At 46.0% G+C, this 17,188-nt stretch overlaps 1 protein-coding gene across 18 annotated transcripts in view; it reads left to right on the top strand.

The window, feature by feature from the left end:
• The window catches only part of LOC105694068 (FH1/FH2 domain-containing protein 3), a 63,681-nt gene that overhangs the window by 27,424 nt on the left and 19,069 nt on the right, over positions 1 to 17,188 (top strand). For 17 of the 18 annotated variants that reach the window (XM_048654319.1, XM_048654320.1, XM_048654316.1 and 14 more), the window contains one exon: positions 4,808 to 4,917. In XM_048654319.1, the coding sequence (XP_048510276.1) occupies positions 4,808 to 4,917 (110 nt within the window). Of the gene's footprint in view, positions 1 to 4,807; positions 4,918 to 14,889; positions 15,189 to 17,188 lie in introns of those variants that run through there. The other variant, XM_048654330.1, reaches the window with a different exon arrangement.

The following is a 17,188-nucleotide window of genomic DNA, read 5'->3' as shown; positions in this document are numbered from 1 at the left end:
CGACCGACGAAACCGTTTCGCCGAAGCGATATACTTGCTTGTATGCATACCGTGTGTAATAACGAAATGTGGTGTGCAACGACAACGTGGAAGTGGCCAACGACTTTGGCCCCCTTTTTTTTTTTTTTTTTTTTTTTTCTTTCTTTTTCTAGTCCCGCCAAGAGCGATGACTCACCTACACGATCGACGATTTTCTAAGTTGCGCTTCGTGACCGATACAGGTATACACACGTATTATACAAGCTTTGCGCATGGGTATATAATAATCTAAGCGATTCTTCTCGTAATCTAGCTAGCCCATCGACTGACTCGACGACGACTAATTGTAAGTGAAAGTTGGACGTGCATATGCCATCTACGTGCACGGGGGCTGAATATTTTCAAAAGTTTTGTCGTATTACGCGCGTTGATTGTTTTTCTCTCCGTTCTCCCTACGTGCGGATGGATCGGGGTGGGATTACCCGTTGCGATTTCCGTTCAAATTTCATCGATTGCAACGATGATTGCGTTTAATTTTTGAAGAGCGGTGTAAAAAAAAAAAAGAAGAGGAGGACGAGGAATATGACCGTGACGATTTCGGGGTGGGTATGACCAATCATTTGAGTGGCTAGTTGTGTTCGTTTTCATCGAAAAGCGTATCTTATCGTTGAGCAGACTAACAATAAGTTAACGTTCCCATCCGACGACGATAATTCGGGAGGTATATGTATATTTAAAAGAGGCTATTTTGCTCGTTACGTTAGTCCCGTGTCTTCGCAGGTTTCACTGTCGTCGCGGATATGCGGCTTACGTCCTGGACGGTATTACGTAATTTATACCGTTGGTGACGCAAGCGACGATATGGTTTTTCACAAAAGTTCTTTCGCCCGGAAAGTACAAAGGTAAATTTTAACGTAGAAGCAGAAGCTGGATGGATGGCTGGCTGGCTGCGAAATTACTAGAAAACATCGTTTACGCAGCCCGCGGACGCGTACATTTCTGTTTTGTCGCGAGGTTTCTTTCTATCCAACTCGGGTCAACGCTGACGATCCGAGCTAATTATGCCTCTTATGACGGAGATCGAGCTGCCAGTTATTATCAGTCTCGCTGATACATTATGTATGCGCATAGCTAAGTTTTTGCATTACAATTGTTGTATGAATTTATATATATATACATACATGTACACGTGTGCATACAACAAGTTTTTACGAATGTAACAACGTAACTGCAACGGTGGTAAATAATAACAAAGAAAAAAAAAATCACGTACACTCGCAACAGTTCGACCCGGTTGAAAAAGAAGAGTTTTCAAATCCTGTCCTCCTCTCGCAATCGGACTTTTCGAAAACGATTATTATTTATACAGCGACGTAAAGTTGGTTTTCTCCTGTTAAATAGCCGTACGCCGAGCATTATAATGATCGCGACAGAGTGACTCGAGAAAATTTGAGAGCAACGTAGCGACTATTTTATTTAATTTTCGTTTATTTTTTTTTTCTTCTCCAAGCGAGCGGTCTCGGCCGTGGTCTACGGGTTATTTTTCAGCGTCTGGCGTGGGTCAAGGGTCCACATATTTAACGGAATTTAATGATTTTCAGAAGAAAGTTGTCAGTGCGGGCTACCGGCCGCTAAGCGAGCCGCGAGCCGCGAGCTCAGCCAGGTTTGTTAGTTCGTAATTTGTTTTTAATTCGCATATTATACCCGGAGGTTCGGTTTACCCGTGATTTTCAAGAGTACGAGTTTCTCTCTCGGCTTGTCCATCAGACGCGACGTTGAAAGTCCTTCCTAGCTAACAGCACCGTGATATCTGCCCTCGTAAATCGTAATTGCTCTGCAGGGCCTCAAGCCGCTATTATGGTACATATCTCTCAGGATTCTTGACACCGCCCGGGGGTAACGCAAACTACTTTTGCACCTCGCGCTACTCGTATTTTGTACGATTTTTTTTTTTTTCGCTACATTCTCCTCTTTGTTTTAACCTAACTGCGTTGCACGCGTTCGCCGCATCGCGTTGGCTTTTTTTTTCTTCATTTCTTTCAATTTATTTCAATTTTCGATCTCGGGAACAATTCTATCTAGAAAATTTATCGAATCGTCTCCAATTTTTTCGCTTTTCAGAGCAAAAAATTTTCCGTTCTCTCTTAGCGAGTTTCGCGCATTCCGAACGAATATCTCTTCGCCACGGCAACGGTCGTGTGTGGAATACGCTCACTCGTAAAAATGCCATGATTAACCGCGATTTCGTTTGAAAAATTTTTCCAACGGTATATCCCACCGGTTGAAATACGTTCTAAGGCTATCGAAAGCACGCCGATATGCACTAACGACATCATAGGTGTTCGTTGAATTATTGTCTCGGCCGACTTTCAAAACTGAAACTGACTTAATGGCGTTTCACATGCATACGTACATATTATACACACGACGGAGATACGGTGGACGACGTTACCGTATAAAATTATCAAAACCGTGGAATACATTAAAACCGGCGTTTATTTTTATTCTCAACTTTGTCTCGTTTTAGCGAGCTTTAAGCCGGCTTGATTGTCAAACCGACCCGCGATACCTACACTGCGCGAGAATATAATCAGCCAACCAACCGACCGACCTACCAAACCCGCGCTGTTTATTTAAGGGGGGGGAAGATTACGCAGCCGTGCCGACGAAAATCAAATATTTTCACACCGTGTGCAGAAAATTTCTTGAAAAATAAAAAGCGAAAGAAGGAGACGAAAAAAAGGTTGACTCGCGTGATTCGGAAAAAGAACAAGTAAAAGACGAAAAAGCAGGGAAAAAAAAGGCAAATATCGTTTGAGAGATATTTTTTTTACACGGTTGTTTCTATCCGTACGTAAAATAGCGACGATTTCTGTCGTTGGGAGGAAAAAAGGTAGGAGAGAAAACAATCCGGATGAAGTACCCTCGCGAGAAAAAAAAAAATCGCGTCAAAGCGGTCCTCGTCGGAGGTATACGTTCACGGAGAGGGATGTCTTCCGCTTTCCCGAGATCTTTCAAATTTTGCTCGCTCCTCGGCCCGATCGAGAGCGGTTACCCGGACGAACATCCGCAGCGATTTGCGCAGCGCCATGATTTTGCTCGGGATTTCGAGCGTCTGGCAAAGGAGGTGAAAAGGTAGCGCAGGGAATACAAGCGACCGAAAACCTTCCCCGTTCGTTCTTTGGTTCGATATATCTGCAGGGCTTAACATGCGCCACACCTGTGGGGTTGCGACGTTTCACCGTTTGGCAGGTGTTCAACTGAGGAAATGGGAAACCCTTGAAGGATAGAGAGAGAGCCGCGCGCGGTGAAGCCTTACCGTTATTCGGGGAACTTGAGAGGAAACCTCCGACCGCCCCTGACTCCCAGGCGATTCGTTACGTCGCCAGACCATCTCCACCTCGACGACGACGACGACGACGAAGACTCTCGTTGCATGTGTACGCCTACCGTAGTATACATGTAATACATACATTTATGTATATTCGCATGTATTATGCATATGGAGATCTACGTACATAACGCCACTCGATCTTCGCCCGACTCTAGAACGCGTATACACCCACGAACGCACGGGCTATGTATTCACGCGATCGCGGAGGCACATTTGACGTCTACCGGGTTGTGTGTGTGTGTAGGAAAATAAATATACAGCCGCTATATACCGTAGCGACCGGCGCGTATATTCCTCTCCCCCCGTAACGATATCCAAAGTATGTATGATGCACGTGCGTATGTATAATGTATCATACGTAGATTCCTCGATACGTGAATCAATGTGTAATATGTCCAGCAGCGGGAGAAATTCCCTAGCGGTCGTTGGTATCGGTATTCCCTGGGTCGTATATTTTATAGCTACTCACTCAACTTGGAAGTACTTTCCCCACTTACTGTTCTTTACACGTCCTCTGTTGTAAAAAACAAAACGACAAGAAAAAAAAACAACAAACAAAATAAAAAAAGAACGCAGAAAGAAAAGCGTGTAAAACCAAGAGCTGGAGGATTCAGACGCGGACAAGGGATATTCAACCCTTTTTGCCCGGTGTGTACGTACGGATTAAATTGATTCACCTGCACCGCAAGCTCATCCGTTTTATATCGTAGACGGTGGAAAGAAGGAGAAAGGGACCCGGGGAAAAATACGTCGAAGTGAATAGCAACATTGCGTTCTACTGATCAGGGGTGAATTTAATTACTATTTTGCATTATTCACCGGTACTTCCATTAGTGGTATAAGCCCGTTATTGGTTTTCCAAACGGATTCACAACAAGAAGAACCGGTGCGCTGAATTTACTACCGAAAGTCTCGCGGTATCCGACTACTAATACCGAGATTATTTCTACGCCTGCGTGCCACCGGCTGCTAAACTATTTTGAACCACGAATTTTTCGAAATATGGGTCAGCACGGCCGCCGAGCCGGCGTGCGCTCTCCGCTTACTCGTTTATACTTTCCTCGCTTTTCCGTAGCGGCCGACCATTCTTTGTTTCTTTTTTTTTTTCTCCCCTTCTCGGTGTCCCATGCACTCGCCTTCCTCGAACCGGAAAAATTAGGCGCGCATCGAACGATTGGAATATTTATCAGCCGGTTGATGAGATTCATAGCTCACGGTTGGAAAGACGATTGATTTGATTTTCAGACGACAGTGTAGAGAGAACGGCGAACGTTGTTCTAGGAGGGTGACGTTTGCAGTTAAAGTTTACTCCGCGCGAAAGCAATTTCATCCATCTTTGAATCATTTATACGATACCAATCCAAGTTGCCGATGGTGGTCGTAGGAGAGAGTACACGGTAAAATAACTCTACCACTCGTCGTTCTCTGTTTCAGCTTGACGATACGGCCCTTCAGCTCTACAAGGACGGCGACTACGGAGCCTACCTCGATCTCGAGGCGTCCATCACAGAGCAGCAAGAAGAATTCGAGGGCTTTCAGACTAGGTGAGTTGCCGGTTCGTCGGTTTCCTTTTTTTTTTTTTTTTTTTTCGTTCTCTCTCTCTCTTTTCTTCAAATTCATTCGGTTTACTTTGACTTTCATTTTTCATTTTCCGGCGTCGCCGTTTGGATTTTCCATTCGCCGATTCTCGTAGTCGACTAAATGACAAAAGTTGTACTTTCTATGAAAACTATTTCCGGTGTCGTCGGAAATACCCTATCGGAACGGATAAAAGTACGACAACAATAAGAAGAATCCGAAGCAAAAATGACAATAGCAGTCGACTCCGAGGTAGCGATACAATGAAAAAGAAGTTTTGAGAAAACCCGGCGTTAAATTCCCGGGCAAAGTAGAGTGGTGCAATTTTCTTGGTATATTTTTAACGCTAGCTAACCGTCATCTAGCTTTGGAGTATAAGCTACCTGCTCTATGTTATTCTTGGCAAACCGTTGAAAATCTGCAGTACAATCGCGCTCCAAATTTCCCTGAGAAAAAAAAAAATAATGTCACGGAATAATGGAAATATCGCTAAACGGGGGTCAGAGATTCTCGCGTCCGATGGAAATGTGTTTTCTCAAATTTTCCGCACATACCTAGGCCGTCCAGGTTCAATCAACGCTGTGCCAAGCGTGGAATTTAAGCGGCGAGATTTCTCCAGCCGCGATGATGTAGCTCTTGGCACAGGTCCGAATCGAATTCCGTATCGTTGTACGAAAATTTAATTCATTCTTTCAAACCGCAACGAATCCTCCGCTCTATTACCGCAATTATGTACGTGTAGTTTTACATCGACCCGCAGAAATACGAAGGTCGGTTCGCTATCGTTGCGGACTTAAAATCGAATGGTCCTTGAGCGAGAGGAGCTTGCCGTTAGCTGGGTAAAACTGGTTGTGTCGGTGGCAGATGGCCCCGAGATGTATAGGCGGCCTGTAACGCCTTTTTCTACAGGAGCGAGCACTCTCAAAAGAGTTATCGACGTTGAGTTAAAGTGTCGCAATATTAAAACACCGCCGTTAATCGTACGCGGCTCGGAGGATCGAAAAATTTCTCCTTCCGTCCCGCGATCGCGTCGATGGACAAAAGCTCGGGGAAAATTAGTGCGGACGGGGTGTAACCGTGTAACGACGTTTTGTAGAATAAACGCGGACGAACCGGGCAAACGAAAAATCTATTTCCGTGTCGCCAACGAGTCTGCTGGCACATGTTATCTCGTAAATATATATTCTCCACCGACCGACCATTCAAGATTCTGAGTCAGCTCGGCGACGCTGTCATCGTCGAGGTTACAACCGTTCTCTGTTGTTGTTATTTCTTATTCTTATCGCCGTACGATGTCCAGGTGATGACGACGTCCGCTCAGTTTCCTCGCGCCGGCCAATCGTGAGTAATTTCTATTAAAATACGAAAACATAACGTCACCCTCGCGGTCTCCTCCGCGGATTGATTTTTCTCGTCATCGCTGCGAACGGTCCGGAATTTTATTTCGTTTCGATTTCCGGATTTTTTTCTGGTTTTTAACAAAAACGTGAATTGCGAGGAGGCGGGAGGCGCGATCTGTCAGACGAGGGGCAGACGGCTCGGATAATAAAGTGTGAATACAGATGTAGTGCAGGGGAGAAAATAAGTTTGCCAAAGTTTTCGGACTTCGCTCTGAACCGATCGTGGCTTACGACGACGAGCTTAGACAGCTGCAGTTGGCCTGCAGCGTGGAAAAAAGGAGGAGAGAAAGGTCGTCTTTCGCCATCGGTTCCGTATTTTTCAACGACGTCTTTTTTCGAAGTGTTGAAAAGATTCTACGATCGTTCTTCTTCGCAGCTTTTTTTCCACCCTCCTTTCCTCCTCCTCTCAATACTCTCTCTCTCTATTTCGCTCGCTGTTTTTACATGCTCTGATCGTTTCGACTGCGAATTCCATTGTCGAACCCCGCGATTCTCTCGGGATGACCCGAACGGGGGGGGGGGGCCGGGCAAAGTAAAGAGATAGAAAAGGAAGCGAGTGCTCGCGGAAGTCGCGTCCCCATCACCGGGGCAAAGGGCACTTTTCGAATAACAAATGACACGTCGATAAAATCCGGTACTCTACATCCCGTTTTCTTACTATATATACACTTCCAATCGTTCTCTCGTTTCCCGTGTAACAACATCACGCTCGATTCAACTCTTGGTGAATTGCATTTTACACCGCGCTATCCGGATGGCACGGCGGAACCACCACCCGACCATGCGATGATACGCGACCAACCGACCCTGTAACTCGCCATTCTTTGTAAATTAGACCAGATTACACGAAACGAGGGCGACAAATTTCTGTGTACACTCGGTTTAATCATAAACGGTGAGATTTGGGTTGGTACAAAAAAATCCTGTCGGGGAATTCGCAACGGTGCACAGCAGAGGTGGTGATCGAACCGCATCGATCGTAGGTAAATTCTCCCCAGGGATATTTTGTACAAATCGAAATCTCATCGCGTAGTGTCTAACCACACCACTTATGATCGAGCCGAGTGTACAGAGAGCGCGTTTGAATGAAAACTTTTTATCTTTCGGTCGACGCGTCTCGCTCGTTCTTTGGGGTATCCGTACTGTTAGTCGATTTACGCGGCGTATAATTATTAAACTCAAGGAATCTACGGGCTGCCGTTCCTCCGGTATCGCCTTAGGGCCGATTTCCGTATCTACCTTTAACCAACTTTCCGTGTGAACGTTGAATGATCCGCCGCAGACCGACTGAGACGTGGCGCCCTAGGGAATCGCTTCAATAAATAGATTGTCCTCTGCAATCCGCGGATATATATGTATATATATATATATATATATATATCTGAACCTGTGTGCGACTACAGCTCATTCCGCTATACTACGGCTTATTCCGCACCGGATCTTCTCATATTTATGCAGCGGGTGTTCCGCGATTTATCATCAGCTTCGTTGGACCGAGTCTACATCGCTTTGAACGCGGTTGGTCTCTCCGAGTCTTTCCGTAACACGCTCTTTATACCTTCGTCCACGGCTCGGTATGGTCGGGTATCAGTATGCGACGGGTAACTTCGGTCGCGCTTCGTAAAACCAATGAGAGAGAATCCTTCACCTACACGAACGATACGGAAACTAAAATTCTTCTCCCCTTTCACCATGTAAATCCTCGATTTTAATTCAATCGGAAATTCAATTTCATAGTTCATTTTTTTTTCCTTTCTCATCTCTCGGGCCACCGCAGGCCGTTGTTTTTTTTGTTTTATACCTGATTCGACAGAGCTTGACACAAAATTTGACAAAACTTGAAGAGTTTTCAGTGTCGCTACCTAATAACGAGCGCTTCGCTTCTCCCTCGTCACGGTGTATAATTAAGAACAACAAAATTTCGTTCAATTACACAAAGTTTTTCCAGTTCTCAGCAATTCTTTTTTAGTTTCCTCTTTCTCACGACCGCCATGTGATAGAAAGATGAAAAAGTTTCGCTCGCTCAATTGAAAAACCATGACTCGAAATGGGATAGAAATTGCGAATTGTTGGGAGGTGCGGTCCGAAGGGATATGTGCGATCTTTGAATCGCGACGTCTTCTCTCTGCAGCGTCGTTGAGAAACATGGAGGAAGTTGACCGCGCTGATCGATTCCTCGAGGGTTTGAAAAGGTAGGTAGGTGGCTATACGACGAACCGGAGAAGATCGAGGGTGTACAGGTGCAACCGGCGATCTCTTCGCTACTCCTTATAACCGGTTCGATCTAGACGCTCGGTGTAGATTCCCCTTTGTTCCCCCCCCCCCCCCCCCCCAGACCCCCGTAAGAAGCGACGTTCCGTCCCCCGGCTTTAACTCTTCTCTCTCGATTTTCTTTCCCTCCGATTTTCATACGGAGTATTATTTTACACAGGTATAAGGGGATACGTATATTCTCTCCTTTTCTATTTACAAATTAGAAACCCCCGGCAGAGTTTCCTTGTCTTTTCCTGCGAGAATTTTTCTTCCCTTTTTCAACATCGACGAACCGCGCGCGGTGTGCATCAACCGGCGAATTTGAAAAGCTTCAGATTTATCAACGACAAAATACTCGATCGTTGATCGATATTCAGAGGGTGTTGATGCGCTCGACTTCGTCCAAGCGATTAGGGACCGACACCGTAAACAACCGGTGAATCTAAGCGATCGTTCCGCTGTACGAGTGAACAGTAATCCGATCCAAGTGTCGATATCGTACGTTGGATGTCATTATTATTCCCGCGGGAAGGTGGAGAAAAATTATTTTTAAGAACGAGGAGAAGGAGCGAGACAGGAGGTGGCGGTAGGTACAACGAGTGTAATGATAATGATCAGGAATGGCCCTGGGTCCGTTCGGTGCGACCGCAACTAATGACTCGAAAATGATTTTCCTCGCAATTTCTAACGAATCGCGATATAGGCGCGATCGGGTGAAAGGTTTTCAAACCTTGTCGGAATTCGAGCCGTGGGAGGACCGGAACGTGTTTTTTGGTTTCGTTTAACGCTGACCCCGCGTGAACGATGTTGACACGTTACAACGTCGAAGACTCTTGAGCACTGCTCGGTCTCGATCGTTATGTGTGCTTAATACTTAATAAACGATCGTCAGTTTTTCCTCCGTCCGGTTTCGATTCGTGAAAGTCGTGCGCGCAATGGAGTTGATTAATTATCGGAGAGGGGAAATGCGTTTTCGTTTCTTTTTATTTTTATTTTTCTTCCTCCTTCCTCTTTTCCTCTGCTCCTCCGCACCTTTGATAAGGTCAGGAGAAAAAAAAAATTGGGTCGCTCTTTAAGACTGGCATACTTTCGGTAGAGAGACAGAGAGAGAGAGAGAGAGAGAACGAGAAACGAGATGATTTCCAGAGTCGTTCGACCCAGATCGTAAAATTTTTAACGTCCGCAGTCTCGGACCTTGTCAAAAACAAATAAGTCTTCTCTCCTTCCCTTCAACGTTACGCGTACCACGTCAAACACTACCGGACGAATTTTCAAATCGAAATCGGACCAGCTACGCTTCTTACCCTCGGGTACGACGAATGTCAAGCGTTTACTCTGCAAGCCGTAATTGACAATTTGGCCTGCGACGAACGAGGACATTGCGGTCTTGGTCCTGCCGGAGTTCTGAAAAGGTGGCCCCTTTGCAAATACATTTCCTGATTAGCCACGCTCATCTATTATGGACTTACAATTAGCGCTGTTGAACAATGTTCGTTCGAAAGTGATTTTTTTCGGCGTGAAGGAAGAGAGGAACGTTTTCGAAATAAATTCGCTTCGCAAAATGGCGTCGATTAGAGAAAAAATCGTGACGATTTATCGCATCGTTTGGACGACCGTCGTGTTCGCGGTGTGAAAACAAAAATATCCAGCTGATTCACTTTGTCGGTAAGTTTTTCAGAATTTTGCCGGGGGCGGTTGAGCGCAGACGTAGCTAAAGAAACGCGAAGCCGGTCAAGCCGGTTACAATGCCGTGAGTTCTTATAAAATTCGTCTGCCATTTTGCCAGTCATTAACGCAATTCGAACCGATATCGTTTCGAACGCGAGTTCGTTCGTACGGACACACGTCATAGCGTACGGCGGAATTAGATCGAGCGTAGATCGGTACCGGGGGACCGCTCCGGGGAGCGCTTCCAATCAACGGGGGTACGCGAGATAATATCGTCGATTTATCCGAGACGTCCGAGAGCCCAACGAACTTGGTGATGTTGATGCGCGCAATCTCTCGGACGGTCAAGTTTTAAACGATTATACGCCGCGGCTAACTAAATCACTTTCTGCGGACGCGTCGATTCGGCATTTCGCTCATCGGATTCCCAACACCTGCTGGCGTTTCGATTACCGCACTCACACGTGCGTGCGTGTGTCTGCTGTTGTATCGTCGCGGTCGGATCGATCAAGAAACGCCGGGGGAAGGAATGAGACATTATCGTGTGCAGCGTGCGGTACGGCTTCCGTTCTCGTATCCCCGAGATCTTGGGCAATCGATCATTCGGTTCCTAATGTTTTGTGTTCTCCGCGTAACAACGTCGGTCATATAAACTCGTTGGAGATGAGTCGGATCGATGTAAGCGATATCGGAGCCCGAGGTACAGCCGAATGAACGGCGGGGGAGGCGAATAGAGCGTGTGTGGTTTTCGTGCGCGTCTCGTTTAGCTCCGACTCGGTTAATTTTGAAAATGGTACTCGAGATTTGAAAACAAAAAAAAACAAAAAAAAAAAAAAACAACGGAGAGACGACGGTGTTAAAAAGCCGGAAAGAAGACCGTCCGTCGGTATGTGTGTCTAACGTGTGTAGTAAAATTCCACGTACGAAAGATCCGGGTAAAACGGAGGGTGGGACTACGCGAAACTCTTGGTTAAAACAGGGAGATGAATAAACTGCAGCTTATATCTTATTCCGCGGATCCGTGGTACGGAATAAAATAAGAGGCGGCGAATGTGTAGCGAGGCAAGAGCTGGGAAAACTAGAGAAAAAAGGTACGGAGCTCTCTCGTCTCGCCTGGGAGGTACGAAGGGATGGGACGAAGGGCGAGATGGAAAGAGAGGGAGAGGGACGGATGGAGATCGACTTGAAATAAGCTTGGCTACGCGCTCGAACTGCGAATTCGTCCTGGCGTTTAGTTATTTCTACCTTCGCCGGGGTCTCTCTTGTGCTCCGGACGTCTTCCCTCTCGTACTTTCTCATTCTTTTCTCTACTCCTCTCTCCGCATCCCTCCGTGTTCTCCTTGCGTCGGTCGCGGTACCACCGGTGTCCCCGGTGTCCCCGTGTCCCGACGGGACGCACGCGGACCATTTCGCGTCATATACTGCTGTAAAATATTCATTCGTGTCAGTGACCACGTTGAACCTGGAAGAGGACTCTTCTTTTACTTTCGGACGTCCGACCGAAAACCCCATTCCCCTATGTATATATATTTCTATGAAAACTTTTCCACCACTCAATTTCCACGGCAAGTTTGCTCAACGCTTTTCTTACGGATTGTTTTTTTTTTTTTTTTATTCTTCTCATTCCACTTTCTCTTCTTTCCGGAATATCATCGAACGGTCGCGTAGTAGTTTTTGCGTACTCCTAAAAATTCAGAGCATCGAAGCACACGTGTGAAAAATTCACGGAAATCAAAATATTCCGCCCACATCCAAACACCGACGATGAGTGCGAGTATATCCCGTGGTCGAACAGGCGCAGAATCGAGGAGAGTAAATATTTAGACGTTACACCAACCGCAGCTACTGACTGCAGACGAACAAAATACTCGATTCTGCATTATCGGAGTTACGTGTACGAACGTATTTTCGCACAGAGTTGAGATTCGATGAATCGGTCAAGGTCAGCCGATTCGAATTAGAAAATGAATGTATCAAAAGATTCGCTGCAATACTGAAACGTAAACGCGGCTGGAACAACTTTGCGTCTACGGTTTGTCGAGGCGCCAAGGATGATTCGGTCGGCAAACCGCTTCGAAACGCAGCTGGCTTCGACGACATTGTTTTACAAAGCGCGAACCCCCCGCGGATCTTGATCGCAATGCGGTAATAACAGTTCGGACGCGTTTCGTTCCGTATCCTGGATTTCGATCGATCATCCGCAGATTGCGAACCAGCCGGATTTTAGCGCGAACAATATAATCCCCGCAGCTGCGCAAAAATCCGACGATGAACGATCACGTAACGAGAAAAGCTTACGGAAGTAATAAACCACACGACGCGCAAACGAACGGACGAATGGATCGATGGACGGATGGGACTCGCATGGTTGAACCTTCGACAAAAGGCACCACCGCTCTATCCTCCATTCATACATTTGCGAAAGGTCAGACACGTCGAACCACGTAACTCTGGATTATCTCGATTCCGGTGTCTGATTTTTTTTTTTTCTTCTCACACCGGCACACGATAACCTCCTCGAGGTGTTCGTTGGCGAGAGGCGCGAACGAACGAATACCACCTCTCTCTACCGTGAAATTTTGACGGCCAAGGTGCGCGACGCGAGCCCCCGAGGGCAACCGGCTCATTCGACGTTATGTAACGATTGACGGATCCGCGCTCACGTTTTCTTTACCGTCACCGCACGTTTTAACATCTCTCGAGGTAGCCGCGCGCGTAAGATTTAGTACGGGGAGTCGATGTGTCCGTTCCTAATTAAAAGCGTAAATATGTACGGAACGTAGCGCGTGACGCGGCAGGGTCAGGTGAGGCAACGTTTTTTCGAAATAAAGTCGCACGGACCTGAGAGAATTCTGAAATCCAAACGGTGGAAATCTCTCAGAGGTAAATTCGCCAGAGGTGCGTGTGGAAAATTTATTTTTAAACTCGCAAGTGTATCGCGACGTATCGTGAGTAATAGACCACACATCTACAACGTCGTTGACGATGGATTTAGAGCAGCGGCCACCTTTTCAAATTATTTTATATATTTTTTTTTTTTTATTTTTTTCGTTCACAGATAACACGAAAAACTTGAAGCACTAAATTTTCCGTTCTACGATACCTGCGCTGGTTCGCGCGCGTCGATGTGCAAGCTCGCGCTGCACACAAGTATCGGGTTACCTGTGTATTGGATTACGGTCGTTTTCTTAAAATAGCGTTAAAACTATGCCAAAGCTGGGTTTTGTTGGACGATAATAATACGCGGGAATTGGAAAAACTCCAGAATGATTCAGTCTCCGTTAATATTCACGGTGACGATTTGAGATCCCGCGATGAATAAGGTTTTCCTATTTTATTCTAATACCTGCGCAGCTTCCTAACCGCGAGCGTGAACGAAAATTCCCCGGGCAATTGATTCGTCTTTCTATACGTACCTACGCAAACAGGATTACGCGGTCTCGTCGTTTACCGTAATTTTCTTACGTCTCGTTTCGCTCTTTTTTTTACCTTTTCCCAATTTTTTCACCTCTTCCGTATTCCCTTTCTTCGGCGTAAAACCGTGGCGATCGACTCCCACGCAACGTAGCGAGCGCAACAACGAACATTCTCCTTTCCACTACCTTGGCCTTACTCGCCTCGTCTCCGTTCTCGCGAGTAGATTTTTCTTCGCCGGCCAAGGCACACTTCCAGTCTTGGAACTCCGCACGCCAACGTAACGCGTGTGTCGCTGTTTACGCGCCAGTTTTTAGGGAATGGCGGAGAGTCTTTTATTTCTTTCGTTACCTCCCTCCTCTGGAGAAAGATTCCCGACGATCTCACTCGGCACCCGAACTAATTCGACCGATGATTTGACCCTAACGGAAGTAGAGTTCGTTGTTCCGTGGGCAGCTCGAGGATCAACGCCCTTGATACGCCGAGAAAATTATACACGCCGAGGTATCACGTTGAGCTACCGTAATTTCAATTCGATCGAATAAACGGAGGTTTACAGAGAACGGCCGAATGGACGGGGTTGTTGTCGGAATAGCGTGGTATTTTACGCAACGGATTCCGTAGCTACGCGACGAAAGGTGTGCGAGAATAAATTGAAATGACATAATTAAGAGCGTCTCGAGTCCGGGTGGACGCGTCCGTCGCGAACCATGTTGTATCGTGGATAGAACCTTCTATTCGCGGAGTATGTATATCCTTAAGGGGTTTTAATTTCCAATCAATTTACTCTGTTGAGTCGGTAACGAAGCCATGAAATCGCGCGTGTGTCAATTAGCGGGATATCCATCAGATGCCTGGCGTACGTACGTACGAGTGTAAGCGTTATCGCTTGTATTCTCTACGCGGAACGCACGCGTCGACGTTGAAAACGTTGAGGCGAAGACACTGTGACGCGTGGTTTTACCATCTTAAGTGATCTTACGTACTCCGCAATTGTGCGTGATCATCGGGCGTTTGTATAAAGGGGATACGGTACACAGTTATTGCAGCTCGGTTTTACTCGTTGTGTACAGTCAGCGCTTTGATCTCCCACCACCATTTCTATTGTGGTGGCGGCTACTCGCGAGAGTCGGCGGCTCGCGGGAAACGAGAAGAAGAAGTAGAAGAAGAAGAAGAAGAAGAAGTTGCTCTCGACCGAGCCAACGTCGATACACTCTGCAGTTGGCGTTTACTTCTCGGGCGTAGTGGGTGGCAATGACACGATTAAATTTTTTTAGTTCCGAAACCAACGGAGTTACCGAACGTCACGATTCGGGCGAATTTCGAATTTCGCGGTCGAAAAGTTCCTACGTATTCTGAGGAAGGACGTCGCGTCGCAAGAGGTGATCCTGATCACGCCGTGCATCGGGACATTTTTTTTTTTTTTTTTTTTTTCTCTCCATTTCGTTGGGATATTGTGATTACGGTGCTATGAAATTGGATCATATCATGCCACCTCATTGGTAATTATAAAAAAAATGCTTTTTTTTTATTCCCTCATTTTTGGCAGGAAATTTTTTTTCAATTTTTTTTTTTCCTTCCACTCCAGATTTAAGTTACTTATAATTCGAAGATTGCCTTGCGCAAGAGACATCCGCGCTACGGAAGACACCGCGTCGTCCCAACGGATGTTGATTCACGAGTTTCCGTTCGATGAAAAAGTTTTGAAATCTGATACGTCATTCGTGGGAATAATTCGGTGGAGTGATATTTGTCCGTCAACTATCCCAAAAAAAAGAAGAAAAGACTATTGAGCTTGTAAAAAAGCCTACACTAGCCTACTCTTCTTCTTTCTTTCGCAACGAATATTTATTTTTAACAAACTCTGGTCAGGACGGTTCGAATTTCATCAATCCTACTTCCGTTGTATTCGCGCGAGCGAGCGCGGGCTTTGCGCGTATACGTACGTTATCAAAATAATGAAGGGAAGATTGATACGTCTGAGCGTATAATGCGCGAGAACGTGAGAATTATATCCGTTCGAACGGGGGGCGGTCGAGGGGGGGTGGAAATGGCTGTTAATCTTCTTCGAGATTGACGTCGGAGCTGAAGGAGAGAATGCAATTGCTCGGACGGAAAGTGATGTATCTGGTGCGTAGGAAACGTGACAGATACCAAACACCAAATACTAAACTCCGAACGTCAGCGAGGCACGAGACATTAACGCGAGGACCAATTAGAGAGGTTAATTTCTCAAATGATTTATGACCCCGAAAAGGGGCGGAGGGTGACGGAGGATAATATACGCGTGTATATATACGCTTACTTAACAAACGTTGTTTGTTCGGAATGTTGCGCAATCACCTTAATTTGTTTGAACAATCATTTGCTCTGGTTAGCGCGGTTCGCGGATTCCCAAGACTCGCTGGATCGGCGATTCTAATTAAGCCGATAAGGAGACGCGGTTTTCGTCCAAGGGATTTTCGGATCCCGCGAATCTCGACGTAGAACACTTCGCTCGACGACGAACTCACGTTCACCCGATTCCCGATTTTTCTCGGGTTATCCGAACGATCTTGGAAACGAGGTGAACCGGAAGAGGAACGGAAATCTTACGCTGCACTTGAAATCGCGCGACGGTGAAATCAAATTTAGTACAAGCATTGTCTGATTTTGATCAAAACTTTCGGTACAGAGTCGCTTCGACGAAATCTTGGATCTTGGCACCGCCGTTGCGGCCGAATTTATTTCCGTCGACAAGGATAGGATGCGTTTAGATATCCGTGTAATTTATTTTTAAAAAATTTTTAACAACGTTATTAATAAGATCTCGATGAAAGATAATTTGAAAAATTTCACATACTCTAATTTTCGATGACAACGTTCTTCGAAAAATCAAAAATCTTCTCGCTCGATTCGCGCAAAGATGATACGATATTGTACAACGAATAACCGATCCAAGGGGGATTATTTATCTCCTCTCGAGCGAGATCGGCCGAGCAATTGACGGAATGGCCTTGCCGATGTTAATCGAAGCATTGACCTTGGCTAAATACGGTTCGCTGACACGTGGTCGTCTTCGTTACGTTAACTTTTCCCCCTGCATTTTACTGCAGGGGTGGTAAGCAACGGATCGTTACGGCGACGCGTATGACGACCGTCGTTAATTCACATCCCACGAAGATTACTCGCTCGGTACAAACAATGGCGAATAAAGAGAGGGGAAAAAAAAAATAGGTGTAGTAAAAAAAAAGGAAAAGAAAACACCTCGAGAAATAGCGTAGCGTAGATGCGGGCTCCGGGGGCTGACCTTGGCTAAAACCACCCCGCAGGTGCAGTAAAACCAAGCGTGTCCGTTTAGACTGTTTAATTACCGTGGCTAGTAGCGCTTTTTTTCCCATTGCTCGAGGGACCTTATTGCTCATTTGCTAATTAACAATTAGTGTGGTATTGCGAGTGAAATTGATTTCTGAGCTTGCGCGATTTACTCGGAGCGATAGGAGGAGAAAAAAAAAACAAAATT

The sequence above is a fragment of the Athalia rosae genome, chromosome 4, assembly GCF_917208135.1.
Source record: "Athalia rosae chromosome 4, iyAthRosa1.1, whole genome shotgun sequence".
Classification (NCBI taxonomy): domain Eukaryota; kingdom Metazoa; phylum Arthropoda; class Insecta; order Hymenoptera; family Athaliidae; genus Athalia; species Athalia rosae.
This window is presented reverse-complemented; position numbering and strand designations above follow the sequence as displayed.